At 37.7% G+C, this 27942-nt stretch overlaps 3 protein-coding genes across 3 annotated transcripts; 1 reads left to right on the forward strand and 2 right to left on the reverse strand.

Moving 5' to 3' along the window:
- Positions 1-1839: 1839 nt before the first annotated feature.
- On the reverse strand, positions 1840-5140 carry LOC121644460 (gamma-crystallin N-A). The gene is made up of 4 exons (XM_041992387.1): positions 4643-5140; positions 4184-4432; positions 3615-3760; positions 1840-2084 (listed from the first exon to the last, which is right to left on the reverse strand). Exons 1-4 carry the CDS (start codon positions 4661-4663, stop codon positions 1949-1951), a joined length of 552 nt encoding a protein of 183 aa, XP_041848321.1. The 5' UTR covers positions 4664-5140; the 3' UTR covers positions 1840-1948.
- A 1596-nt stretch (positions 5141-6736) lies between these two features.
- Positions 6737-8074, forward strand: ly97.3 (lymphocyte antigen 97, tandem duplicate 3). Its single transcript, XM_041992726.1, has 4 exons — positions 6737-6824; positions 7114-7183; positions 7480-7602; positions 7839-8074. The coding sequence occupies exons 2-4, from the start codon at positions 7135-7137 to the stop codon at positions 7943-7945; spliced, it is 279 nt and encodes a 92-aa protein (XP_041848660.1). The 5' UTR covers positions 6737-6824; positions 7114-7134; the 3' UTR covers positions 7946-8074.
- Positions 8075-8443: 369 nt separating this feature from the next.
- Positions 8444-16959, reverse strand: rheb (Ras homolog, mTORC1 binding). Its single transcript, XM_041992725.1, has 8 exons — positions 16648-16959; positions 15863-15934; positions 13424-13491; positions 13257-13339; positions 13079-13135; positions 12946-12993; positions 12541-12622; positions 8444-9396 (listed from the first exon to the last, which is right to left on the reverse strand). The coding sequence occupies exons 1-8, from the start codon at positions 16697-16699 to the stop codon at positions 9304-9306; spliced, it is 555 nt and encodes a 184-aa protein (XP_041848659.1). The 5' UTR covers positions 16700-16959; the 3' UTR covers positions 8444-9303.
- Positions 16960-27942: the final 10983 nt, after the last annotated feature.

The following is a 27942-nucleotide window of genomic DNA, read 5'->3' on the forward strand; positions in this document are numbered from 1 at the left end:
ATATATATATATATATATATATATATATATATATATATATATATATATATATATATATATACAAATAAAAGAATCACTAAAGCTTGTTTTCTTAGTATCTGGAGAATTTAAACAGCTCATGTGATTTCTGGTATATTAGGTCCAGACATACTGATGTGTAGGCCTATTGTGTCTTAAAGCTCCTGCAGATGCACATCCCTGTCTGTTAATGTTTAGCTGCCACTTGGGGGCAGTATCAGAAAAATGTGGCGCAATCTAAGCTGTGGGCTCAGGACTGTGAGAGCTAAGTAAAAAACTGTGAGCCGGAGCTCTAGCTCGATGTGAGCTGGCTCTCCTGATTAACTACAAAGAATCGGCTCTCAGAACCAAATCTTTTGTGCATGTCTAGTGGGCTGCTCGTGGTTGTGTTGGTGCTGTTTCTTGTAATTTAGAGGGGATTCACACCAGGACAGCCCGGGGGACTCGGTTCGTTTGGATGAGCAATTCACATTTGAAATTTAAAATTTGTTTAGTGGATAGCTCCTTCAGATGCACCATCTCGTTTTCAAGGGGGTCCATGAATTCAGAACATTTTAGCACCTTAGTTTGTTTTGCTTTCACAATGCACTTAACCAAACCGCCTACACCATGTCACACATTTACAACAGCTGCTCATTAGGTGGCGTTGTCCCCCGAAATGACAGCTGACCAACAAGAAAGAAGAAGAAAATCCTTCTCATTGATTTACCAGGACCAAAAAACGAACCCCATAAGCTATTCCATGACTTAAGATGAGTTGTAGTTCCTAGGGTAGTTCTTCCTGTGGTTATTAGAACTATGTCAAAGTTCCTGCAGTCTGAAAGCACCTATCAAACTATGTGCTTGTAGAAAATGTTCTGACATTCACACCACAAGCATCTTTAACATAATTGTTTTGTGACCGTGTGTATGGAGATTATTTCAGGTGAGGTAAGGTCAGTTTTCAGACATACGATAGTCACTGTCCTCTCATTTATGTTTTCAGCAGCAGTCCTGCATTCTGTACCTATGTATTGACCTAAGTGTTCAGTTATTCTTTGCTTCTTCTTTTTGTTGTCTTATTTAGCAGCATGTTGGCTGCTAGATTTTGCTCATAACATTAGATTAAATATGCAAATGAGTGAAAATAGTATAGTTATTTAGTAGAATTTATAGGGCTTTTATAATGAGTATCTAGCTTGTAAAGCATGTATGAGGCATTTTGTATGTTTGTGTATTTTTGTCAGTGATGCTGAAAGTCCCCTTTGAGACCCCTGAGGTGAGAAACACAGTAAAATAGATAAATGACACTAGGTGGTAGCAGAGCTCCCCGGGGCAGGTGCACCTACACTGTTGACCTGTGCAATATCTATCTTTCACTCTTGATTTATACACTGCATGTGGGGACAACACAGTTTCTGTTGTTCTGTGCCAATTGCCAAACATTCACCAGCTTAGCTCTTAACTGGGGCATTTTCTTTTGCTGATTATTGGGGCTGTATTTTCTTCAAACCTTTAGAACAATTAAAGTTTTTAAATAAATTACGTCCACATATATCTATTAATCAACTTCAGTGGTGTACAAAATATCTCGTATAACCTGGTAATGGATCCATTAGTGTGAGGAAAAGTGCTGCACTTAAAGGTTTTCCACTTATAGCGTCTAATAGAAAGCAATTACCTGAATAATAGCCCTGTAGGCATTTCTACAACAAAATATAATGGTTAAGAAGGAGGGAAAAAAAGAAAATAATATTGGTAATACTGTAAGATCACTACTTTATTTCAGCCTTTGAATAATTCAGTACAAAAATAAAACAGCAAGCAGCTTCAAACATTTTCTTCATATTTTATTATTATACAGCTCCACAGAGTCAGTGAGAGATTACTTGACAGCGTGGCATGTTTATCCTCAGTGGTTGATTATTTTGCCACCAATGGTGAGGTAGCTTTAAAAATAATTTGCCACCCTGCGAACGGACTGGATGTTGGGGTTCTCTGCCTGCCACTCCATGTGGGTGCAATAGCTTCCCCTCTCCACGATGTACATGCGGCCACGGTAGTTTGGCTCCTCGTACAGCACCCAGCTGTTTAGAGAGGAAATAAAATCAAATGCATGTGGTAAAATAGGCAAAATCTAATGTAAGGTAGTGACAGGAAGTCAAATTTAATTTCCCAAAATATAAAAATTTGACTTCATTCATTTTTATTTACCAAGTTTTTAGTGTGTCTGAACTCTCTTAAAGAAAAAGAAATATTGAAACGTTATTTGGGCGTTTTAATCCTTTAAGCAGGTTCTGACAGCAGTGGAGAGATGACAGAGATGCAAAAGGGTTCACATAAAAAGCATTCTGCTTAGCTTAAAGCCAAAGGCAGAGCAGTTCATGGTCAGTGCCTGAAAGCTGCAGACAGCCTATGCACCTCTGAGAGTTTCTCATTTTGTTTGTGCGCCTAAAAGCATAGAAAATTCCACATGAAATTCAGCTTTTTAAGGTGGTTTCTGTAAAGAAACCACCTTACCTCACCTTCAAAAGGTTTAGTTTGACTTTAAATTTATTCATGTTGTGTATTTTTACTATTTATGTTTTTATAGTGAATGCATTCATGTTATCTGTAATAGCAATGACTGTAGTGTAAGTTTTTCAGTGAAAACCAAATCCCCATCTGGGATTTCCACAAACTTCACTGCCAACAGTTTTCTGTTGCAGAAACCACTTTCAGACAGTCCCCGCGATAACTCTTTAATCATGTAATGCTGTATGTTTCATATTTGACACATACAGTTTCTGAGACATTTTGCATCACTTTTGGTAAAAACTCTGCTGTTCATAATCTGAGCCATGTCTTCTGCCCCCTGGTGGAAATCTTTTGTACTACAATCATTTTAACACATCACATGTTAAGATAATATTGTTAATGATTCTTTTTTTAATTTCTTTTTTTTTTAAAGGGACAAATTAAGCATTCAGATTAAAATAATTAGAATTTTTACCCAATTTTTTCTTGGCTCGGGCTTTAAAGAATTAAAGTGTTCACTTGTGTAGCTCAGTGACTCCCTGAAGAGAGATGTGTTTAAGATGATGGCCATAAAATCAGAAAGTTTAACTTTACTTCTATGTTATATGAAGTCCTAGATCCCTCTCTTCATAATATCCTTTTAAATAATAGCAATGCTCCAGAGCTGCAAATATCACAGAGAATGTAATGTTGATTTAATTCTTTGTATTATTAACTTCTCAGAGGATAAGAAGAGGGCTGGACTGCACTGATTTTATTTACATCCTTTAATTGTGCAATATTAATATTTCATTAAGTATTTTGGCTTTTGTTGTAGTTTTGAACTTTTAGTTTGTTTCCACATTAAACAAAAACTATCTGCGAATTAAACCAGAGTGCTAAGTCCATTTTTTGTTGTAGCTGAATGATTTTAGATTCAGCTGTATTCTATGGAAACATGAGCAGTTTTTGCAGCAGTCTTTGCCTTCTGAGCTGGTTATGTAAATATGAAGCAAGAGAGAAAATCTGCTTCTTTAAGTGCAATGAGTTATATTTAAGACTTGTTTTAAAAGTGTTATGTGCACCAGTGAAATATAATTTATGGCCACAAAGATACATACGCTCCGTCTCCATAAACCTTGATGGAGTTGATACAATTCTTGGTCAAGCCTCGTGCTTGCAGAAATGGACAGTCGTCACACAGCTCCACACACTGGCCGGTAAAGTTGTCTCCCTCGAACATCTCCATCCTGTAGTGCTCTCCGTGCTGGGGAGGAAAATGGCATGAGTCATAGCAGCAACGATCAGCTTCACCTCTCTTCAACGACCAAGGCTGTCTCCTTTATGTGACCGAGGCTGCATTGTGTGCACACCTATAGAAATGCAAGCGTTAAATGCGGAGGATGTTATCTATAAGTCATAGTCTATTTCTGAAATCCAGCAGTACTGAAGCTTCCCTTCAGCTGATGGTGTCAGCTTGTAATATGAAAAAGTGTTAGATTAAAAAGTGCAGCTTTGTAGCAACATGATTTCTACATCATGCCACATATTACTAATTAATCAGAGTTTGATTTCTCAGAAAAACAGATGTGAACAAATGAGGCCAAACATATGCCAGTCTTCCTTTTTTTTCTTCTACCAACCAAACATTTGTCTGCCCCTGGGGTCTCTCTCATACTCTCACTCTTACCATTCTGATTGGTCTGCAGGAGCCCATGTGATCATTATGGGCATTCCAGCGCTGGAATTCAGGGTACTCGCCATGCTCCAGAATATACTGCTGGCCCTTGAAGTCTGGGTGGTCAAAGCAGATGAAGGCACCGCTCTCCACACGCACAGAGTTGACCCTGTTCATGAAGCCACGATCCTGGAAGTTATCGCAGTCGCTGCAGATCTCCAGCTTCCTCCCCGTAAAACATTTTCCCTCATAGAACACAATCTGTTTTCATAACAACGGTGAAGACACAGTGAAAATGCTACAAACATGTTTCCTTTTCTGTCTAACAGATAGTCAGAAATATTTATAATGGATATCAAAAACTCTTCAAATTATTCCTTGTGATGTGTGTGTGATCAACTTCTGTTCGTGATTAGCCTGTATAGGTCTGGGAAAGGTTTACTGTGACTGCATTCTTGTTGTGGTACTCACCTTTCCTGAGTACTGAGACATTTTCCACTCTTAACTCTTCCAAAATACTCACACAGTCTAAGAGTGGAAAAATTTGGACTCCCAGATATATATGGCCGAACGAGAGACTGGTGGTATCGCGAGGTGGAGGCAACAAAAGCCCAACAATGGGGGGTTTAGACATTTTGCTTCATGGACAGTTTCCCTTACATGTGCCAGTGCTGATATTGGAGTTTGCCTCCAAAGGAGACGAAACAACAGGGTGGAAGAGATTTAGCTTTGATTGGGTTTTGTTAGAGGTTGCAGAGTAATATTTGGGCTGTGTCCAGATGAGGGGGAAAACAAACACAGAGAGGGAAAGTTTTAACAGAGGTTAAAGGGCAGTAATGACCCAAATAATAAACTTTTCTCTGGCAGAAAGCAACAGGGACGTATGGTCCAAGTCAGTGTCAGACTACTTATCTAAGAGAGGTTTAACGGCAGCAGGGTGAAGAGGGCAGTCTTACATGAAAGCTGACAGTCCTCCTGTTTCTCTTTAGGAATCAATTGTTGTTGTTCTTGCCACTAATCTACAGATGATCCCTGGGTGAGGCAGGTAGAGCAGGTTGCAAAGCAAATCCGTTTTTCTTTTTTTTTTTAGGTTAGCATGCTGTATGACCCTCCTCTATTTATTTGCAAAAGCAGAGATAAGTCACAAAAATTTGAAATGGCCTATATATCACACTTAGATGGTACAGCACTTTCTTTCACTAGACTTACTGTAGTGCAAAAGTCTTGAGTTGCCCCTTATTTCTTTGTATGTTACTTCCGAGGAGACAGACTGTCTGGTTATATTATTAAGTGGTCTTGAACTATAGTTCTCCAGGCTTTCTGAGAGCCTTTAAAGTTTTTATTTAGACATTGGCTGCTTTTTCGCTCAATTTCGGTTCAGTGCCTGAACTGAACATTTTTAGAGAATTGTCTCTTTTTTAACTCTTCTTTACTAGGTCACTTATCACTGACCTGTGAATCATTCATGCATAAAAAAAGACCAGTGGTGTTATCTGCAGCTACAAAAAATACACCATACAACTGACATAATACAATTTGACTGACATAAAATTTTATCTTTTGCACTAATAATTGGATTCCCTTAGAGTCATTAGCTGAAAACTTATTTCAGCTGTAGTGGTGGACAAAATGATGAAATAGCAAGCCTAAAGAATTTTCTGCAGCAAATGAAGAGCATATAAAAATGATGTAGCAATAGAAAAAAAGAAAAGAATCCAGCAAAGACCTGACACATGACCTGAAGATACATCTGGACCCTCGGTTCCATCTGCTATTTACTGAAGCCTCATCAGAAATCTATGGAAAGGTGGCTGTCAAGAAGTTATTCGTAAGGAATAAAACTGAGAAAAAAAAAGCTAAAGTATGCCAAATGACACAAGAACTGAACTGAAAATCAGTGGCAACAAGTCTTATGGAATGATGACTCCTCCCCAGACCCCAAACCTCAACATTATTGAAGCAGTATGGAATAATCAAGTAAGAGAATGAAACAAAAGGCAGCAAATAAGAACTTTGGAAAGTCCTCCAAGAAGACTAGAGAACTATTCCTGAAGACCTCTTAAAGAAATATCAAGAAAGCCTGTCTGAGGGTTCAAGCTGTGTTTGGGAATAAAGGTGTTTACCAAATATTGACTTTCAAGCTTGTTAGAACTTTAAAAACTTATTTTGCCTCATACAGTATATTACATGCATGCTCATATCAAGTCAGCTTTTATGTTTGTTTCAGTCAGCCCATATCCGGTGATAATGCTGATTTAAGAGCTAAAGGTGTGCCACCTTTTATGTGTCAGACATAATCCACCCAAAGCAAACAACCAGTCAATTTGACTAATGTGCATTTGTCCTCCTAACACACTAATGTAAAGCTTTATTTGAGTTTGATATCAGTGCATATTTTATTTTCTGGAAAATTCTTACATCGGACAAAGGGTGAACTGTTGTTGCATAATTCATTGAGAAAGCATAACCCCTGAACACAGTGTACCCAAGGCCAGTAAGGTAATAAGCAAATAGACTCAGCAGGGATATGGTACGCCTGCTTGGCACTTAAGAGGACGTTACCATGACAAAACAAAGTATAAGGGAGTATAAAAAGACAGAAAGTGAACACACATGAGTATTTGGCAGACACCGAAGTGGACATATCAGTGAGGTATGTGCATATGAAACACTGCTTTTGGGTACATACAGTTATCTTTTTGTGTGTATTTAACCCCGTTGGCTCTTTTTTAAATCAGATTCATAGTGTCAATATAAAATCAGGAATAATTTATTTTTTATTTAAATGTAAACACCGCGTAATGCTTTAAAATTAAGAGATAATCACCTATACTGAGAATTTACAGACTCACATCAAGTTTAATTTTATGGATTCCCAGCCATAAAATCTGGAAATGGAAAGCATTGTGTATGTTATCAAATCTGTGCGTTATCTGCTGTAGGGTGCAGTGCTGAACGAAACAATGAAGCTGTTGATCTTGGCATTAACCGTCGCCATGCTGTTTACAGCTGGTGAGTCTGTCACTGATTCTCCACTATATAAACACAACCTCTGCTGCTGTGCAACGGGGAGATCTACCTTCTCTTTTAGCCTTTTAAAGCACAGTCTTGGCAAACTAGCCAGAAGCTTAAATGTATTTCTTTTTAATGTCACAGCAGATTGTTTGAATAAAATCTGAGACAAAAAAGGAACAAAGAAATAGACTAATTCCATGATCAGAAGACATTAACAATAGATTTTGACAAAGAACAGTCGGCGCATTTATTCAGAATAACAGTCTGAAATATGTTATCTTTTCTGTTTTTAGGTGAGGCTCTAAACTGCCATCGCTGTGTCCCAAGAAAGGCCGGAGGCAAGTGTGAGCTCAGTGTAGAGACTTGTAATCCGGAGAAGGATGCCTGTGCTGCAGCCAGTTTCCTCAGACAACCATGTGAGTTTGCAGAAATACTAAATTATTAAACAGTTTGTACATTACCACATGTATCCTACCACATGACACACAAACAGGGAGGGATGACAGTGTAATTGAAGTGGGAACTTGCATCTAGTTGTGCAGGAAGAAAAACAGATAATTTAACTGATTTTCTAAAGAGCATGTAATACACAGCAAGTCAACATCCTAGGTTCTTCTTGCATAAAAAACATTTTTTCATTTGACTCTCTTAGATGGCCATTATCAGAAATGCATGGCTCTGTCAGACTGCCAAATGCTGAAGATGAACGCCTACATTGACATAAAGTGCTGCACCGAAGACATGTGCAACACCCTGTAAGATTCCCAGTCAAAGAAAATTTGTTCTACAGTGGAGGCTGAGCAAGGCACTTAACCCCCAATGACTCCTGCAGCAGAATGCTGCTGCTGCAGGCAGATGTTGAGCACAAGGAGCTATTATTTCTTCGTGAATAAAAGAGTTTATAAAAGACCATGTGTGTCTACTCATTGTTATTCCCAAGTCTTAAAATCTGTAGTGTTTATTCTCCAGTTGTACAAGTTGCACGCCTCCAATTTGTTGAACTTTTCATTTGCAACACATCTGATTATCTCTCAAATGATGCATATAATTTCCATTCCTTGAATAAAGATAACAGTATTTATCATGCAGCAAAAAGATGAAACAAACTTAAATTATTACCTACTCTTTCTCCATGTGTTTAGAAGCACAGAGGATCAGAACAAATTTTGCTCTTTGTCACTAATCTGGAAAACACTTGACATTTTTACAGAAAAGTAAACAAACATATGGTCAGAATAATCCACAAACCAGCTTACATAACCACTTTTTGCTTTAATGATTACAATCAAAAACATTTGTACAACATTTTCAACATTAGAAAATGGATGCAGATTTTGTTTTGGCTGACAGTAACCGCTATGAAACAAACTGATGGACAGAGAGGATTTGCGGGGTGATGAAGTAGAAAAAGATCTGTATACTGGAGGGCCCAAACAGCATGATGTATCAGAAGAAATGTGTTTGCAGAAAGAACGTATGCATGGCAAACATGACAACTCTCTTATCTTGTGTATTTAAACAGCCTGTAGCTCATATGGAAACTACAAAATGAGAAGCTAAGATGCATCAAGCCACTACTTATGTATCTCTGCTCCTAGATACATGTTGTCCACTTCTAAGGAAACATTTTTTCTGATACATCCGCATATGCTGTTTTTCTGTTTTGCATCAGTGCTAAGCACAGGGATGAAGGGGTGAATTGTGGGAAATTTAAGACATTTTTACCACCACTCATCCTTTTTTTTTTAATTCCCATCAAACACGCAAAGAAAAACAAGGATGACAGAAGGAAATAGGAAATACTGATAAATAACAGTGGAGTCAGAGCCATAAATATACCATCCATCCATTATCTATACCGCTTCGCCCAATGAAGGGTCGCGGGGCAGCTGGAGCCTAACCCAGCTTTTAGCAGGTGAGCGGCAGGTTACACCCTGGACAGGTCACCAGTCCATCACAGCCATAAATATACAGTATTGGATATTTAGGACCCTGCGGGGATGGGGTAGGAGTGGGGAGAGGGAGGGTGGAGTCAGCTGAGGTGGAGGAGAACTGGCAGCTAGCCTTCAAGTAACGGGATATCCCAGTGCAGTGTCCTGTGTGTTGATTGGGCGGCTCTACATCATGGAGCAGGATGTTTTTCCCGGCTGTACGCCGCCATCCATCTTTTCTGCCTCCAGGATCATCCTTCGGAAAACCTCTACTGCCGTCTGAAAGAGACACAACAAACAAACACACACACACACACACACACACACACACAAAGGACAATGTCACAAGCTTCACTCACACTACTTTGAACTTTCACCCTCCACTGGATTCTCCCAGGACTATCGCCACAATAGAGATGTTGTTTATAAGCTTAGCACTGTTGCATCCAGCTTTTCTCAAAGCTTATTAACTGACTCGCTGAATATATCTGTGTGTAGATTAATACTAGTAATGCTGAAAATGGAAGTTTGGGTGAGTAGTATAGCATGCAAACACAACACTAAAGCAAAAAATATCAGTATAACTGAAAAATCTCAGAGCAGAGAAACAACAAAAGAAAAACATAAACAGGAAACTCAAAAACATGAAGTGACATTTTACAAAAACTGCCAAAAGATTAGAAACGTGTAGAAAAACAAAGTCACACCTTTCATTTCATTTAAAAAAAAGTGTTATATGTCTTTTGCATTTTGTGAATTAGTTTTGATGCTTCTTATTTTGTTGTTGATGTTTAAGTTTTTCTGTTTTTCCATGTCGTTATTTTCTCACATATTTTGTTTCTCTTTGAAAGGGAAGCTTGTCTGGACTGATACTGACAGTAAAAAGTCATATTTTGGCCAATTTCCAGTAGCTGATCCCTGTGAATAAATGAAGGAAATATGTGCCACAAAAATAACTGAAATTTTTTATTTTTTAAGCCCTTCATCACACTGTCTTTGAATGAAAACAAAAGTTTTTTAGCCAATGAAACAACTGCTGAATTTAGTTAATCTGGCCTACCTAAATAAAATGTAAATAAAACAATCAAAACATCAAAACAAAGTCAATGCAAAACAACCAGAGCGCATCAGTTACTGGCTGAGTTTTGTGAAACACTGTGTTGTTGTTGGATTATGGATTTTCTTAAAATAAGTAGTGTTTCTGGGGCTCTTGTGTTTTTCGAAGTGCTGCTGTGTTCTGTTCAGGACAGTATTTCCAAGATGAAAATGAACACGCAGAGAGCTGTGAATAGCACGTGCTGTGATAAGGAGGATAAACTTTTGAACCGTTGTGCATTGCTGGCTTTTCGTCCACTTGAAAGTAGGAAACACAATACAGACAAGTGCAGAGCAGTAGGGCTTCAGAACACAGACTGTGTAGGCGTCTTCAAGCACACCTGCTGTTGTGGTTAATGTAGCTGCAGCAGCACAAAGTGCCTCACAGCTTGCTGAAGTGGACGAGTGTGGTGATTGCTAAATTCACTGCAAGTCAGTCACGAGTGCAGTCACTGCTCTGAAACAGCTGATGTACGACAACAGTGATACAACAAATGCACCAGGGCTTCTTATCAAGAAATCTGCTGCATCTGCAGCAGTTTGTTTCAACAGCACAGCTTGCTACTTGTGCCAAAGAAAACTGGGAAGAAGGCACTAACATGGAGGATTGATGCATCACCTGAGTCAGAACAACCCAGTTTGATGTGTGTAGTATTGATTGGTTTAGTGCAGCTACTTAATGTTATTTGAATGGGAACATGCTCTGGTGTAGCACTTCTCATAGGAGAAGCTGGAGGATATGTGTCCTGATGCGTTCAGGGATTTAATGCAGCTTCTCATGAGCTAAGTAATAAATCACTTTACACTGATTAATGAATCAATGCAACCTGATTTAATGTCTTCAAAACACTATTAATGTTGTAGAATGCTCAGTGAATAGTGATGTTTAATATGTTTAGTTTGCTGAGTATGAATTTGCCTGTATTTCATGATTAGTTGCTGTTATAATTCTGACATGCATGTGATATGTTTACTTTCTAAGGGCAATACAGTGCTTTATTTTGAAGTGCTTTATTTTGACATAACATTAAGTGCCTAACCGAAGAAGGAAAAACTGTTTTGAGTTTAACTAGATGTCAGCCGAGTTGTTTGAAGACATCCGTATAGCCTGATTTATGAAGCTCCAGCTACGTAACAATTAATGTTTAAATTTAAAATCACTGGCTGAATTATTCAGTTTTTAAACATTATTCTATCAACATGCTGCGTTTAGGCACCTCTCTTGGTCAAATCACCTCAGTGAAAACAGATTAATGTTGAAATTGGTGAAGTTCTGAGAGAGATAGCAGCATTCTCATTTCCTGCACTGGTCATTTTACTATCCCGAAACCTTAGCATGTGACATACTAGTAATCAATAGTTAGTCTACATCAACAGATGGAGACTAAATTACTTCTGCAGTCATGAAGTTGTGTTGAGCTAAAATCCCTGCACAGTCTTAATATATCAAACTTTAGCATGTTACATAAAGAGTTGTTATAAGCTGGCTAAGGCAGCGTTTGGAAAGCTATTGTTTGGAGCATACAATACTCCCAGTATGAGTGTGGAGTTTGCAATAGTTTCGTCTCCTAGTTTCTCTGTGGGTTTTCTCCTCCCACAGTCTGAAGGCATGTATGTTAGCTTCACTGGTTAATCTAAACTGACCATAGCTGTGAGTGTGTGCATGAATGGTTGTTGGTCTCTCCTGTGTTTCAGCCTGTGATTGACTGGCAACATCCGAAGGGTGTGCCTTGCAGAGATTGAAAAAAGCTGATTCCACATGAACTAATGAAAACTACTTTGCAGAGAGACAGCTGGAAGTGGTCAATATACTTAACTTTAGTCACAACTTGTGTGTCAAGCCACATAAAATTCTGGATTCTACACTTCTCATAGTGCACCTCAATGGCAACTCTTGTTTAGCCATTCACAAAATCTCTATTTGATTAACAAAAACCATTTCAATAACTATCCACCCACATATCCATCCAATGCTAGTATCTTCTTTTCCTTAAGAGGGTCAGAGAGATTGGAGTTCAGGCTGAGAGATGTACTGAATATTTTTTTTTTCTTTTACACCAAACAAAATATGAATTCAGAAAAGACCAATATAATGATTACAGTCTATTTGTTTCCTCTCTAAACCTTCAGTTTATGCAGTGTATGTATTTTTCCTGTCACAGTGCAGTCCTGCACCTGCTTTTCCCACTGTATACATTAGCAACATTAGCTCCAGAACTTAAACAACCTCTCCTTATTATCACTAACAGAGCAATGTTGTCTGTGCATTAAAAATAAATAAATAAACAGTTTCATCAAACTGTGAGGATGATAAAATGCAAATATTACCTGGTTCTCTTTAGCTGAGGACTCCATGAAGGCTGCGTTCCAGGATTCAGCTAATGCTTTTCCCTCTTCACAACTGATTACTCTGAGGTGTGAAAAAAAAGAGTGTGACCATAGTAACTAAGAAATCTGTACAGGTAATTAATTCCATTGACTTGGTGTTGTGAATGGTGAATTTGCTACAAAAGTTCAAGGAAAAACTGTGTAACTCCATCAGCCTGGGGCGAATCATTTCATTCATATGGTGCATATTACATCTGATGCTGACATCTACTCTCATCTGTGTTTCAGCTTTGTGTTTGCAGAATAGAAGTGATTACATAACTATAGAGTATTCTGACATATATGCACAGCTCCTGTCTATCGTGAACCCAATGAAAACCAATTTTAGTGAGTACTAGGACATACCGCTCCATATGTAGGTCATTCTTGTTTCCGACAAGCATAATTGGAACTCTGCATTGAAAGGAAATGTCATTGATTTATATTTTTAAAAATGTCTTGGACTTGCTTGGACAGCAGAAAGAGAAGTTTCACTCACTGAACTTTCCCCACCATGTCCAACAGTTTTTCATGGATAACCTGTACAACTTCAAAGCTGGAAGAGACAAGAAAAATGTCCTTTTCAGCATTCAGGAAGTGCATGCAGTCCAACTCATCATGCAGTACTGCAGAGATATTGGGCTTATATATTTTAAGCAGCAGAGATGAACAAGTACCTTTTATTAGATGTAACTGAATAGACCAGAATGTAACCGTTGATATCTATGGAGTAAGTCTGAGGGAAAATGGAGTACTCATCCTGGAAAAGAAGACATTAATATTACAAGACATATTTACATGAAAATCAGTAAACCAATCACAGCCTGAGTGTACAGAGTCATACCTGTCCTGCTGTGTCTACAAGCTGAAGGTGGTACTCTTGTCCATTTATTGTGATCATTTTAGTAAATGCTGCAATTAGTAGAAAAGAAAGATCAGGAATTAAACAGAAATTAGAGAGCAGAGCTTTCAATGCAAAGGGGAAAAGTACATATAACAATTACCAACTACATCTTCTGTACTCTCTGTCCTGTCGACATTTCAAAACATAACTCAATTATAGATCCAGTTTGGTACCATCGAGTTCATTCAGCGCAGGACTGTCAATATCTGTCTGTAGAGGAGTCTCGTTATCTCTCGCTGGACGCAGGAGGCCCACAGCCTGCAGCATCTCGCTGATAATGCTGACACAACTATGTTAAACATCCAGGGATTATTTATAGATACAGACCACACGGCCAAGAACCACAGGGTGGTAAATGTGAGCGAACATGTCAGGGGAAAGAGAAACAGCCTGCAGGTAAAGTTTAGACTCCAGCCTCTGGAGTGTCTGGGATCATTTGTGCTCAGGAGGTTGATGAATTACTGCATGTTCTCCTGCAAGTCCTGCAAAAACGTGCTGTCAAAAGTGCCTTCGAGCAAGTTCCCCTCTGTTAGCGTAAGATGTCCAGCCGTGTACCAGAGAAGTTTCTCAAAACAAGTTTTTTTTCTTTCTGTTGTCTTTTCTGTTTGAAAGTGTGGAAACTGGTGAAATCAGCTGGTGGAGTGCTTCAACACACTGTTTTTAGAGGGAACATTGCACCCTGCTGGGTAACAACAGAATCTTGTGATTTACTATCAGTCAACTTCTACTAAGAATATGGAGTTTTTTGGATTTATAGTATGTTATAGTTCAGATTTAACCCTGGAATAAAAACAAGGAGTCAGCTGAGGATTTATGACAGGCTGGTAGACCTGGTTCTTCTAGAAGCAAGACAGCCAGAAGGACAGAGACTAAAGTGACTGCTTCTATTACATGGATGTGTTCTGACTTTTTTCCACTGATATGTGCATAAATGATCATTTTAACTTGCTGTTTGCTTTCTGTCATTTTAAGTAAACTTTACTCTTTATTTGGGGTTCTTTTGAGGTTGTTTAGAGTTTTTTTTACATCAGTCCTTGTGATTATTTTGTTACTCATTATTGTAGCTTGATTGAAAATGAATATATGTTAACATTCATTCATGTGTTAACATCAAACTAAGCCTCAGAGCTGGAGATCTCTTCACTCCTTGGGCTTGTGGATGTGTTGTGATGCTATAGAAAATAACTTTTTTCAAATCTATAAAACTATGAAATCTAATTTTTTTTTATGTCCTTTTTTTAAGTGGTTGTTTTGCTCAGATAGAAAAACTTGTTTATAAAATATGAATGTGGATAAAATACATCTGCTATTAAAGGAAAAATAGGTGCCACTTCCTACAAGAACTCATGCTGGAGTGTTTCTGTTAATTTTTAAAACCATGTTCTGTGGTTTTCTCTTCTGTTCAGGCTTTGATCAGACAAGATAATAACCTCAGTAACAAATCAGGAAAAGCATGACAAATATTTTTTCACTCTTGTAAGACAGTATAACACTTGTCTGAATACTGGAAAAAAAAAACTCTTATTAGTTGTCATGGTTTTAGTTACATCATAGAGTTTAATCTTGTTTTGTTTTTTCTAGTTTCTGTGTAGATTGTCATTTAGGTTTCAGGGCTTCATATTTATATTGTATGTATTTTTTTATTTAATCACCTAAGCCACAATGAAGAAAAGGCATGGCTAAAATATTTTGTTTTCTCTTGGAGTGCTCCAGGTAGATTATCCAGTCTTTCGAAAACCAGCATTTTCATATAAACTATGTCCTTTCTTTTGCAGGAAACAGTCATTAAAAGGATGTTTCATGCCTAAAAATGGTTTAAACTATTTATTAACGTGTCTATTTATTCACTTTATCGTAATAAGTCTGTGTAGAATCTCAACCACATGGAAAGTGTTGAAAAAGAAGACGAGTGAATTTCTCTTCTTGGTTCTTAAAGATATTTCAAACTTCATTCAAAATGAAGAAACTTATAAGAGATGACATCTCCTAGAGCCAATTAAAGAAATTCTGTTTTCTTTTGTTGAGGCTCTAAGAATAATCACTATTAATAATCATACGGGTCCTTTACAAGAATATAAAATATTGAAGATGTACAGCTGACAATGTGTAATTTTCATATGAAATCTGACTTGAGATAACTACTACTAGTCATAAAACCTGACAGCCAAATACCATGTTGCACATTATTAACAGATGATGAAGATACCACTGATAACAGAAAACTGCAGCAAAAACAATCACATGCGATGATAAGCTCGAAATAACATAGGATTCAAACACATGGGGGTTGGCGAGGGTTACCACCTCTGCGAAAGTTTCCAGCATACACAGCTTGTACTGCAAAGAAAAGGTGTAACAGTTTATGAAATCCCCACTTACTGTTTTCTATTGTTGGATCATAGGAATCCACAAACTGGCCTTCCACAAACTGAATTGTCAAGGAAGACTTTCCTGTAAAATACAAATAATAATTAGAAATAGTAATGATTGACAGGGTTATAAGAAGGCAGAGATACAAATATTTAAAAAAAAATCTGAAAAACAATCCCGGATAAAAACAAGGCATGCTAAAAGAAAAATGTGCCAAAAAAAAAAAAAAAAAAATAATAATAATAATAATAATGCTGCCATCACGGAAGATATACAACTGCAACCATCCTCTCAATGAGCGGTTTGTCCTTACTACAGGCACGCTGCTCTTTAATCGCGCTATCTGTGAGTGCCATCTTGCCATCCTCAACATCCTTTCAGTGCGTACACATTGTACTTCTTTGATTTCAGATGCGATACATTAAACCACGCAGTGATGAGTCAGAACACTGGACAGTCAGGCCTATACAGAGCATGGCACTAACATGGCTCCAGGGTCAGGGTCACTGATGGAAAACTATCCATACGAGCAATAAGTGGGTAAATAAATGTCTTAAAGCTTATTCGCGGCCTACGAAACCCACAAGGCCAAATCTCACCTAGTAGCGCTCATTCCTTTCGTTCAGAAATGTTGCGTGACAGATCCTACTCCCTACAATTTAAGTCTATTATAGGAGGCGTAAACCGCTCGCATAATGGACTTAAAACTCACTGGAGAGGCCGCTTAAATCTCACCGTCCCATTCGAGGACACGGAGGAGACACCCCAATTTGCTTCGTTTTCTATTAACTCACCTACGGATCTGTACCCGAGGATGGCGATTTTTCGTGATTTTGGCTGCGGCATGTTTCGTCCTGGTTATCGCATCCAGTCCTCGGGGTCTACCGCAACCTCCAACCAGAATGGCATCCAAATTCAAGAGACGTAGAGATCCGTCATACAGCCTCCAGATAACGATTAGAATTCCTCTCCGTTAATGTGTTTGAGGAATTTTATAGCTAAAGTTTGATGAAAAAAAAATGTGATTTCAGGTCATATGAAAAAAAAGCATGGAGTATCTATAGATGTACAATAACTGCGTCACTCCCCTTTGAAATGTAATGAATTAGTAATTACTGCTCCGTTCTGATTGGTTACAATCAGAATAGAGGTGGGTCTAAATGGTCTTTGCCATGCTCTGATTGGCTAATCCAGCTGTTCATCAAATGGTGGCATCTTAATTCTGAATTGTGATTGGCTGCAATAGGCTCCATGACGAGCTGGGTGGTCGGGTGCAATGTCATTCATGTCTTCAGGGTTATGGAGCAGTGATAGAGACTGACTGATGAAGACGCCATTATTTTTTAATCAGCTGTAGTAGTTCTGTAGTGACCTCGTAATGACTCAGAACAATGTTATTAGTAAACGTAGTAGCTACAAAAACAATTTAAATGTAAATATGTTTACAAATTAATAATGTAGTCATGCTAATCGTTGTACAAAGCAATAGAAAATAAAAGACAAATGCATTAGAAAATAGTGAGAGCTAATAAAACAGTTCTGCCTTAACAAGCAACATGAAACTTTAGTTCATGTCTAAAATAGAAGATTGAATATATTTAATAAAATAACATTCACAATGATCAGCTGTTGAACTAAATTCATACAGAACCATTCAGAAGTTTGCTTACACCTATACTTATTCATTTTAAATAAGCCGGCGTGTCTACTGTCATGGCTTAAACTTTCCATTGTTTAGTGTAGTATATCTCATTTTAACTGAGAAGTTTAAGTTTCATGTAACTTTAATTTTACAAGTTCATGGCAAAGGAGAATCGTGTGCCAAACCAGCTCTGGTTCAATGTGCAAAGAGCAGCAAATGACTTGAATTTCACTGGTCTCATTTGTTTTCACACAGGCAGAAAAGTAAAAATGTAGACAAAGAACAAAGCCAAATAAAACTATGGTAGACAAAAGTGCAATGTAACACTACATATGTAAAGTATATGCATGTATACAATGTATAGATAGCGTACAGGTGGATTTTTTACAATCACACACTGATCAGACATTATATTGAAGCCTCTGCTATCTTCTTGTGTTGTTCTGACAGCTCAGACCTGTCAAAATATGGAACACTGAGGGAATCCTGTGGTTATGGTGACATTAGGAAAGGGGTTCTTGCTCTGTAGACGGTAGTATGTCATTGTAATGCTCCTAACTGCCAGTAGAAATTAAAGTAATGAATGACACAGATGTTCACTTCTCTCTGGCCTCTGGTGTTATGTAATTGATTATCAGTGTATACAAGTATTCCTAACAAAACCATGAATTTCAAACGTAACCACGTCTAAAAAAAAAAAAAAGAAAAAAAAAAGAGTCAGTCAGTAAGGAAATAAGAAACTGTTAGATTTTAGAAAGCTGGATCCTCCCAACGCTACAACACGTGCTCTTTAGCGCCCTCGAGTGGAGAGAGTTGGTGCTGATGTAAAATCTAAATGTTTCCAAACAGAAATAAAAAAAAAGCCTTTAAGGGCAAGAACAGGGAAAATCTGACAGGGTTTCCAAAGTGTCACTCCAGGAATAGAAGGTCAAATTCTAACAAATATTTGGTGTAAACTTTTACCAAGGTAAAACTTAGATGGTCAAGTGAATTTGTCATGAAATGTACTTTTATGTGTTCTTCTGTATGTTATTCTACATGAACACAACCATGTTCTTGACCATAATGCAGCATTTATACAGCATCATCTTGTCAACTGCCAACATGGGTCCTATTTGTCTGTCCAAACCTTTTACATTTATGAAGATGTAAAAGTAATGAAACCACCAGATGTGACGATTGTGCAAAGTTAAAGGGCAAAATAATGCTGAAGAAACACTGATAAAAGTTTTTCTCATCATCTGTAAAATACAAGTGTTTGTGCAGCAGTGATGAAAGTCATACAATCCAGGATCATTCTAAAAAAACAAATTATATAAAAATATCACAGTCCCATTTGTCTGTACAAATATTGATTTCCTTTTAATTCAATAACCATTTTAATAGCAAAAATCAGTTAATAATTTTTCTAGTCTGTGTCCCTGCCTGGCTACCCACATCAAAAACTAGAGCTGCCCCTGGAATAACATAACAACTTATTCCTGGATATCAGCTGCTTATTACTGTTAATTAAATGACTTATTTCCTGAAAATGCCTAATCAGACTGTTTTTTTTTTTGTTTTGTTTTTTTAGAGATGTGGGCCATCGAGAGTGAGTAAAAGTTTATAAATGATCTTATCAAGTTTCACTACTCCTCAGTTTTGGACCCATTTTAAATGAATAAATATGCTCTGGGAGGTGGGAATGGGAGTGAAGGTGAGGGGTGGGGTGGGGAAGGTATGAGAGGCTTTAAATCAGAGGCCAACTTCAGCTTTGATGAACTCTGTGTCAGGATTTCAGTGCTGATTTTCCTGGGGCTGAATGTGATTTCCCTCAACGTCTGGCCCATCGGGAAGTTTATGATCCCCCAGCAGATGGAGACTGGCACACTTTCATCATACCTTGGACCAAACTCCATTTCAGATCAGTGCCACATTTTAAAAGCCCACTAAAAACCTACTTGTGTCATCTATCATTTTTGTAGCTTATAACTTATTTAGCTCTGTTTCTCTTTGTTGGCCCATTACCTGCATCACTGCTGTATGTTAAGGTAGAGTAGTTTATGTGCACCTTTGATTATGAAATGTGTAATAGAAATAAAATTGACTTATTAACTAACTTCAGCTGCATATCAACTCGTAAAAATCTGAATTTCATCTCATAAGAGCTAACTTTTTAAAGTAGTTATACTAAAATCACGATAGACCTGCAGACTTAGCAAGAACACAATGAGCTCACACTGCATATTTTCATGCAGAAATAAAATTGTTGTAATAGTACTGTCTCATTTAGATAAACTGCCTATTTCAGATTAATGTAACTCACCCGTCACATGCTTCAGATTTGGCCAGTAGATGTCCCTATAACACCATTTATAGCTCTAACAGGCACCTCAGAGATCTGTAAGTGCTCATGTAACCGCCTCACATTCCCATGGAAACATCACTTTTTAATTAATGTTTATTTTCATCTCATATTTTTATTTTTCCTCTCATGAAACTCAGTTGTTTAACCAAGCCATACCAGCATCACACACACAAATCAGACTGCACACATCCCCAATTATCCCATCTAATAATGTATTACATTACAGATGTTAAAATACCCAGGTCTTAAAATAACTAAGATTTTAAACTAAACCACAGGCATGTAACAATGCCAAAAGAATTTAAGCCACAATTAGTGGGTTAAACCTACATGCAGACAAGGGAATTCAAGGCAGTCTGGTGAAGGTGGTGAGATGATGAGAGTCCCCTTTGCTTTTTAAACACTAATGATACTCGCATACGTCAATCATTGCTTAGTTATTTAGTCTACAGAGTTCTTAAATGCTGCTTTCATAAGTTTTGATGCCAAAAAACTCTTGAAATGATTATATTCTCCCCTAAAAATAGAAAATGAGCTTCAAAGCTGTGCAGCTTTTCCTGCTCTATGACCATGAAAATCCCCTGTTTCCCTGTCACCTCCTGGACCATTACTACTTAATCACAAAAATGTCCAACTCTCTGTCAGTAAGACCCAACTGTTTTGCCTCCACACACACTTCTCAGCAGTAGAGACAAGAAATCACTGGTGTCAGCAATAGGAGATTTGTTCTGCATGACACTGGGTGCCAGGAAAAAAAAAAGAAAAAAAAAAAGTGCCCACAATCATTGTGCGCTCACACGCAAATACACTCTGATACACATGAGCAGTGTCACTTTCGCTGCCGCGCTGGCTCAAACACACACTCACAGTCTCTCTCAGGAAATTATGATGACCAAGAATAGGTCACACTGGCAATACAGCCTTGTTCCAGCCAGGGATTACAGTCTGCTGACATAGGCCAACAATAAATACCCCCCACAAGAACAACAGGTGTCTGACAAGATTGTTTCACTTTAATAAAAGGCTTACGCAAGCCTTGGACAAATAACGCATTAAGCCCTTTTAGACATGTTGGCCTTTTGCTGCTTCATCCCTTCTGGTATGAAAATTTCTTTTCTCATGCTGCCATTTAACCTCGCAGAATCTCGTGTGCAGTGACAAGGAGATGTGCTCAAGGTGGTGGTGCAGTGTGTAATGTCAGGAAATCGGCAGTCCAGTCACGAAAAACACCCTGCTGAGAGTGTGGATGGAAAAAAAAGAAAAAAAAAAAAGTTAACTTTGGATTTTCAGCTTACGATTTCTTCAGCTATGCGAGTGAGTGGACATGCAGCTGGAGTTCGTGTCTCTGAACTCTGGGTGTGTGGAACCAGCGCCAGCCTCTTTCAACTCAATGTGAAAGCACCCCTGGCTCTGTTAGTATGCCAGCCTGAGCACCAGTCAGCCACATCCTCCAGCTGGGCCGGTGCCACCACTGGGCACCTGGACCCTCTTGCAAACCTCATGAAACAGAATGTATATTTAAGTCAGAAGGATGTTTTTATGTGGCAGCACGACAGCATGCCTATAGCTGCATGACGCCGGGAGTATATGTGCAACTGTATTTCATTTATTTAATGGAGACATGTCTCCACATTAGATGCCATGCAGCATTTTTAACAGACAGATTCACTCTTCAGGCTGTGCCTCAGCTGTTGGACGGTGTCCAGAGTCACACAGGCCTGAAAGACAGCCATCGTTATCCAACTCTCACAAGGTGTCATTGTAGGCATCCTGTGATTACCATATCAGCACCACATGAAACATTTATGGCTTGCTGGCATCAGTAGCCTGTCAGGCATCTTAATTTTTCAAACAGAGACTGTCAGATTCTATTGTTTCAAGTCCTGGTGGCATGAACAGAGAAATCATCAGCCATAAAACTTCTAAGAGCTCTGTCACTTGTGGTCAAAAGCACAACTTGATAACACTTTAAACTCTTCCTAACCCTTAATCAAACAGGCATAGCAATTTGCATCAATGAGGCAATCGATTCAAACTGACAAAGGTGCTTCTACTCATCTACTGTGCTGTCTTTCTACTGCGCTGCTTATTAGTTCTTTTAATAAAATGTATGGCACAATTGTTGATGCTGCAGCTGGGTAAATTAATAAAAAGTGAGATGAATTCATAACTAAACTCCACTCTAAAAAGGCAGCAGTTATTTCTTACACTGGATACTACTGTTTTAAACCATGTATATACACACTTTGCTTGACAAAGGTGTATAACTACACACATTATGCTGCAAACATTTTATTTTGCATTCATAAGCTATGATTTGGTCATTCACTACTACTTTTTGAGAGGGCAATTTTCCATGCCTCGTACTTATGACAGTTTAATCTGTGATAGTCAGCTGTCATGTACAAATGCACAGCACTTTAAACTATTCAACATATTGAAGATTAGGCCTTCACATATGTCACAAAAACACTATCAAGCTTTTTTTTTTGCCTCATATTAAACCTTGACTTCTGGTGTCATGGATATATTTGTTCATTCAATAATTTTCTCATTCATTTAGTTTGGTTATTCTTCTAAACTATCTAAGAAAACAAAAACAAAAACAAACAAAAAAAAATGCAATGGTTCAGGGTCAATACCAAGGCAACGCAGACAACAGTAAATGGAAATACCTTAATTTAATATTCTCAAAAAAAAAAAAAAAAAAAAAAGTTGTACAATTGCACCTTTTAGCTTTTCTATCTCGTTAGATAACGTACATGACTACTGAAGCAGCTTTTATTTTTAACCCGTTAAATTTACACTAAGAAAAAGTGAAATGGTAAAGATTTGAAATAGTAATGGGATATCAATACACTTTTTGGCATTACATACCCAAACCAAGAGTTAGAGATGACTCAGGCAGGTTTAATTGTTATAAAATTCATTAAAGTCACTGAAAAATGTGCTTTACCAAACGGCAGAGCTGGCTGTTAAAGGGTTAATCCATGAAAACACATCAATGTTGTTAGTCAGAACATTCTGTGTGCAGCCTCAGTCTGTCTTAACATTTGTTTTGTGTAGTCCACAATGACCTGATCCCCCACATTTGCACTGGGTCTGAACAGCCACTAACATGTGGAAGTAGGTAGGTGATTATATGATTGACATGATCTGATTTTCTTCTTCTAAGATATCCAAATGTAGAATAATTGATGTGCAGTAGACCAGTCTATACAAGCTTTACTAGTCCTCTACTCAACTCTTGGCTCAGCTTTGAGCCGAGTACATTAGCTCACTGTCTTTTCTAACTCTGCTTCACATTACTTGGGTTTTGCAGCCTCATATATTTTATCAATAAATCCATTTTCATATTCCTGGTATTCAAGTGCAAAATTCTAATAAATTTATTTAGTAAAAATGTTGTGGAAAAATGGATTAATTTCAGATTAATTAAAAAAAAGGTAAATTTAATTAGATTTTCCTATTTTGCAAAACAGGCGTATAAATGCCTTCTGATGAATGATCATCATCTGCTAGGCTGATGACCTGATGCAAAATTGAAAGGCAGATTGGAAAGACAAAGGTGAAATGCTTGTGACAAAGAACACGTATAAACAGTTTTTTCATTTTTTGTTTCAGCTTGTTAAGGAAATGCACCTTCAAAATGTTTAGGAACCATTTTTAGATATTTAAAATGTTATAGAAACAATGGCTACTTTCTAAATTTTGAGTGATGGGCACAACACACAGTGATACCTGCTTAGCATGTTACACTTGACAAACCAAATTTCCAACTAAAGGTTTGTCAAAAAACAAAACAAAACAAACCAAAACAAAACAAAACAAAACAAAACAAAACAAAACAAAACAAAACAAAAAAACAAAAAACAAAACAAAACAAACAAACAAACAAACCCTTTAACCTAAAAATGATCAATGTTAGACTCACCAAAGGTCAAAGCACCCACCTCCTTTGAACTACACCTTTCACGGGTGTGGCCAGTTAAGACAATTAAATTTCTGCACTATCCACAGACTCTTGCACTATAACTTCATGATCATAAATAGTTAAGTGGATATTCTGTTTTATTATTTTCTTATTTTAGCATTGGGCTGTGTGTAGTTCACATCAGTATCTTACCTGCAGCCAGAGCCGGCTCTAGACTTCAGTGGGCCCTAAGCAGAATAAGTTTTGGGGGCGCTACCCCTTCATGCCATGAACAAAGTTTTTGGGTAGATGTGACACCCTACGTCATAATATATTGTATGTTAACTTATTCAAAACACTCCAGGACACTATTGTGCAACATTATTGCATATAAAGTGCTGTTAGTTAAGCTCCATAAAGCTGTAATAACATGCATCCCTATTTAACATACAGGAGGAAACTATATAACAAAATACCATATGCACACAACTTAGTTACTGCACAATTAACTTAACTCAGTGAAAGAGATACTGTACAATCACGCGGCGGTAGCACCAGTAACTAAAGCAGATCTGTTTGTGTTTCCTGTGTGTGTCCTGTAAACATCTCCACTGACGCTGTCCAGCTAAGGATGGAAGCGTTTTCACATTGGAGGACGGACCGTCCCTATTGAACCAATAAAATGTCGGGAGGAGATGTTTAATTGTCAAATAAGGAACACATCCGTATTTCACAGGACGGTTGGCAACCCTACCGCCAGCCTGAGCTACAACTGCTTTGCTGGCTAACAGTACCCAACCAGTTGCTAAACCTGCTGTTAAATCGTTTTCAAAACGCTGCTTCACATGAATGTAGCGTGTTGGACATCAGACTTCTATGATGTCACAAATGTTATTTATTTTATTTTCATTTTACTCAACTGTACTACTTCTTATTTACTTATTTATTCATTTATTTATTCATTCAGTCATTTTTAGCTGGAAGGGGGGGTGGAGGGGATTGGGCTTGGCGTGTGTGTGTATACGTGTGTGTGTGTGACTGTGTGAAAGATTTCATTGAGTGTTTTTATTCTTAATTTCCTAATCATGTAAAGAAATTTGAGTTGCCTATGGCATGAAAAGTGCTTTATAAATAAAGTTTGATTTGATTTGATGAAGGCAGTGTCAAAATTTGTATATAAAAAGAATGGCTCACAAACGAACGGCTCACAGCTGTGAATCGGTTCCCATCGTTCATTTAAAAGAGTCATTCAAAAGAATCGATTTTTTCATGAACGTCACATCTCTATAATCTTCATCACCACCGGACTAATACCTTACTTTACAGTATAACTGCAAAAGAAATTACCTTATATATACCTTATATATATATATACCTTATATATATATATATATATATATTAGGGGTGGGCACGCTAAAGCGTTAATCTCGCTTTAAAGCAACGATTAATTAACGCAGCTAATTTTTTAAATCTCGCGATGTTTTTTTTTTTTTTTGACCACAGAAACATGGCGTCCCTGTCTCCCTTCCCTGCTGCAGCGGTTCGTCTGATGTAGTCAGGAGAGAGCGGGTTTATTAAAATGAAGGGACGTTTCTCTTTGTCAAAACCCGTGAGTTTTGGACGGGAAACTGCTTCCAAAAGACAATGAGAAACTTTTTTTAAATTTATTTATTTATTTTAAATAAATGCGGCTTTAATTTATGCAAGACAACAAAGGTAAGACATGCTTTCTGACTTTTACAAACGTAAAGCCTAAATCAGGTCTTCTCCCTCTGGTTCGGTGAATCTTGGTCATAGCGATGAAACCTCCAGCTGTGGAATCTATGAGATGTGAGCTTTCAACAGAGGAGTCGTTTGTTCGTGTTCATGGGTAAACATCATCTATGTTTACATATTTTTTGGACTTTGTGTTCCTGGTCTTTAAATTGTTTGCTGTCTTAACTGTGTTGGGTGGTGATAGAAATGGTTTTGCTGAGCTGTTAGCTGAGATTCTGGACTTTCTGTGGATATCACACATGTTTATAGTTACATCTACAGACCTGACGTTACACCCGGAACGAGATGTTAACCCCTTAACTCCTGGTAGCGGAGGCTGAAAATGAAAGTTTAGAGAAATTATAGGCCAGAAATCTGGATAATGAAACACTGAAGGTGCATGGATGGAAGTTATTGTGCATATTGTGAATATTTCTCTCTCCTCACCATCTAGAAGCTGTGAGATTCTAATCCTGCTTTCTGTCTGTTCACCTGATGCTGATATTCATCACATATTGTTCCTTCTGTGTTTAGAAGGAAGCAGCTTCACAGCTTTAAATTCATCCTGCTGACTTTTTACCTTTTAGTTAGTAAATCCTGAACATTTCGTCCTTCTTTGTCATAAATATTTGATTTTATAAATATATATGAAGAAATATTTTATTTTAACTGTTGCTATTTAAAGAAAAAACTGCTGCTAAATCTGTTTGTGTTTAGTGCAGGGGTCTGCAGCCTTTTCAATCCAAAGAGCCATTTTTCCCTCAGCCAGCTAAATAAAATACGTTTAGAGCTGCAAATGTTACGAAACTTTTCAAAAAGGCAACTTAATATATATATTTTAATAAAGAGCCACTATAGGATATTTGTTATTTTTGAAGAAAATTTTTAGGTTTAAAAAAAAAAACCTTTATAAAATGAGGATAGACAGACTTTTTTTTAAAGGATGTAGATATTTGTGGAAAATTATGTAAAGTAAAAAAAAGTCCATGGTTTCCAACCTAATGACAAGAAAGATAGACTCAAAAAATGATTTTAGCCACGTATTTAGAAGCATTGTGGAAGGTCCAGAGACACACTTGCATCTCCAGAGTCGCAGGTTGGAGACCCCTGATGAAGTGTTTGTAAACCACAATTTACTGCATTTTCTTTATATAGCAGTAGCCCTTCTTTTGAAGGAAAGAGGCATTTTGCGTGTAACAATGCGATAAATCGCATCATAGCCTTATGCTTAAACTAGCAATCTCTATAGCAAGGGGACTACCTCCACCACCACCACCACCCTCCTTTTATAAGTGTCTGTTTCAACAGTGTGTGCTGTGTCATTTTATCAGTTTGTGTGATGCATTTTATAAGGATATTAAGTTTAATCTTCTGAAATTCCTGCCAAAGTATTTTCATATAGGTTATAAACAAACAATGGTGCATTTTTAAATCTTCAATAGATTTAAGATTTCTTTATAATTACTGTTATTATTTTTATTTTTTTAAGAAAAAGGACATCCTATTTACTTGTCTGATTGACCTCTTTTTGAAATGCTTCTATAAGGAAAGATTTTATCATCTCCAAATCGGTCTGTGACTCAAACTGCTGTCCTAAATCAATGATAGTTTATCTCAGTGATCATCGTAGAGTTGAGCTGATTGTTCAACCATTTTGTTTAAGGCTCAGTAGCCTATAGCAGTAAGCAGGTGAGACCCAGATAGGCTGGTCTGTGGTACTTCATCACTCCGCTTGTTGTTGTCACAGCCACAATTGGTTTCTACTTCCCATCTGCTGCATCAGCAAAGTCACAACTGATTTGGTCACTTTGGAGCCCAGTTAGCTTTGCTCACTTCTATTCCAGCCATCATTACAAATGGTATCTTCACACGGAGGAGTTAACCCGGATAGTTCCGTCCCCCAGGTGCCTTTATTATCTATTCATCATGTTGTCCCAGTTTATCTCAAGATGAATCTAGCTGCTTCAATATAGATCTAACTACATGTACCTGGCATGTGGCCTGGGGAGGGAGATTAGAAGATTATGAGATCCTCAGTGGAAGTGTTTCTCTGAGTTGATAAGAAGGTGAAATGTGTTCTGAGAAGGTGCAGAGCAGTTACAAATGTGTGTTTTGTACTTTTAAAACACCAATATGTCTTCAAAGGATGTTTTGAATATGTTAAAACCAGCTTGACTTCCATGCTGACAATTTGCACGAGCAGCCAGGGGCAGCTTCAGTGTGTCGAATCTTGTGAAGAAATGAGCATTTGAAACATTGAAATGAAATGTTCTTGGCTTTGTATTCAGCCTCCGAGCACACTCGTTGGACATTCCCTCCAATTTTCTCCCTGCTAATTTGCATTGCTGAGTAGATCCTTTGTGTCACCTGGAGGTTTGGGCAGAGCGGTTTTGCAGCCAATTTCCAGATGGCAACTCAAATGTGTGACATA

Source organism: Melanotaenia boesemani, chromosome 8, assembly GCF_017639745.1.
Source record: "Melanotaenia boesemani isolate fMelBoe1 chromosome 8, fMelBoe1.pri, whole genome shotgun sequence".
Lineage (NCBI taxonomy): Eukaryota > Metazoa > Chordata > Actinopteri > Atheriniformes > Melanotaeniidae > Melanotaenia > Melanotaenia boesemani.

Coding starts and splice junctions, on each gene's coding strand:
- rheb (XM_041992725.1), bottom strand. CDS start 16,699: ATGCCGCAGCCAAAATCACGAAAAATCGCCATCCTCGGGTACAGATCC. Junction 15,935..16,647: donor CCTCGGGTACAGATCCGTAG/GTGAGTTAATAG, acceptor TGTATTTTACAG/GAAAGTCTTCCTTGACAATT. Junction 13,492..15,862: donor TGATCCAACAATAGAAAACA/GTAAGTGGGGAT, acceptor TACTAATTGCAG/CATTTACTAAAATGATCACA.
- LOC121644460 (XM_041992387.1), bottom strand. CDS start 4,663: ATGTCTCAGTACTCAGGAAAG. Junction 4,433..4,642: donor TGTCTCAGTACTCAGGAAAG/GTGAGTACCACA, acceptor TTATGAAAACAG/ATTGTGTTCTATGAGGGAAA. Junction 3,761..4,183: donor CCTGCAGACCAATCAGAATG/GTAAGAGTGAGA, acceptor TTTCCTCCCCAG/CACGGAGAGCACTACAGGAT.
- ly97.3 (XM_041992726.1), top strand. CDS start 7,135: ATGAAGCTGTTGATCTTGGCATTAACCGTCGCCATGCTGTTTACAGCT. Junction 7,184..7,479: donor CGCCATGCTGTTTACAGCTG/GTGAGTCTGTCA, acceptor TTCTGTTTTTAG/GTGAGGCTCTAAACTGCCAT. Junction 7,603..7,838: donor CAGTTTCCTCAGACAACCAT/GTGAGTTTGCAG, acceptor TGACTCTCTTAG/ATGGCCATTATCAGAAATGC.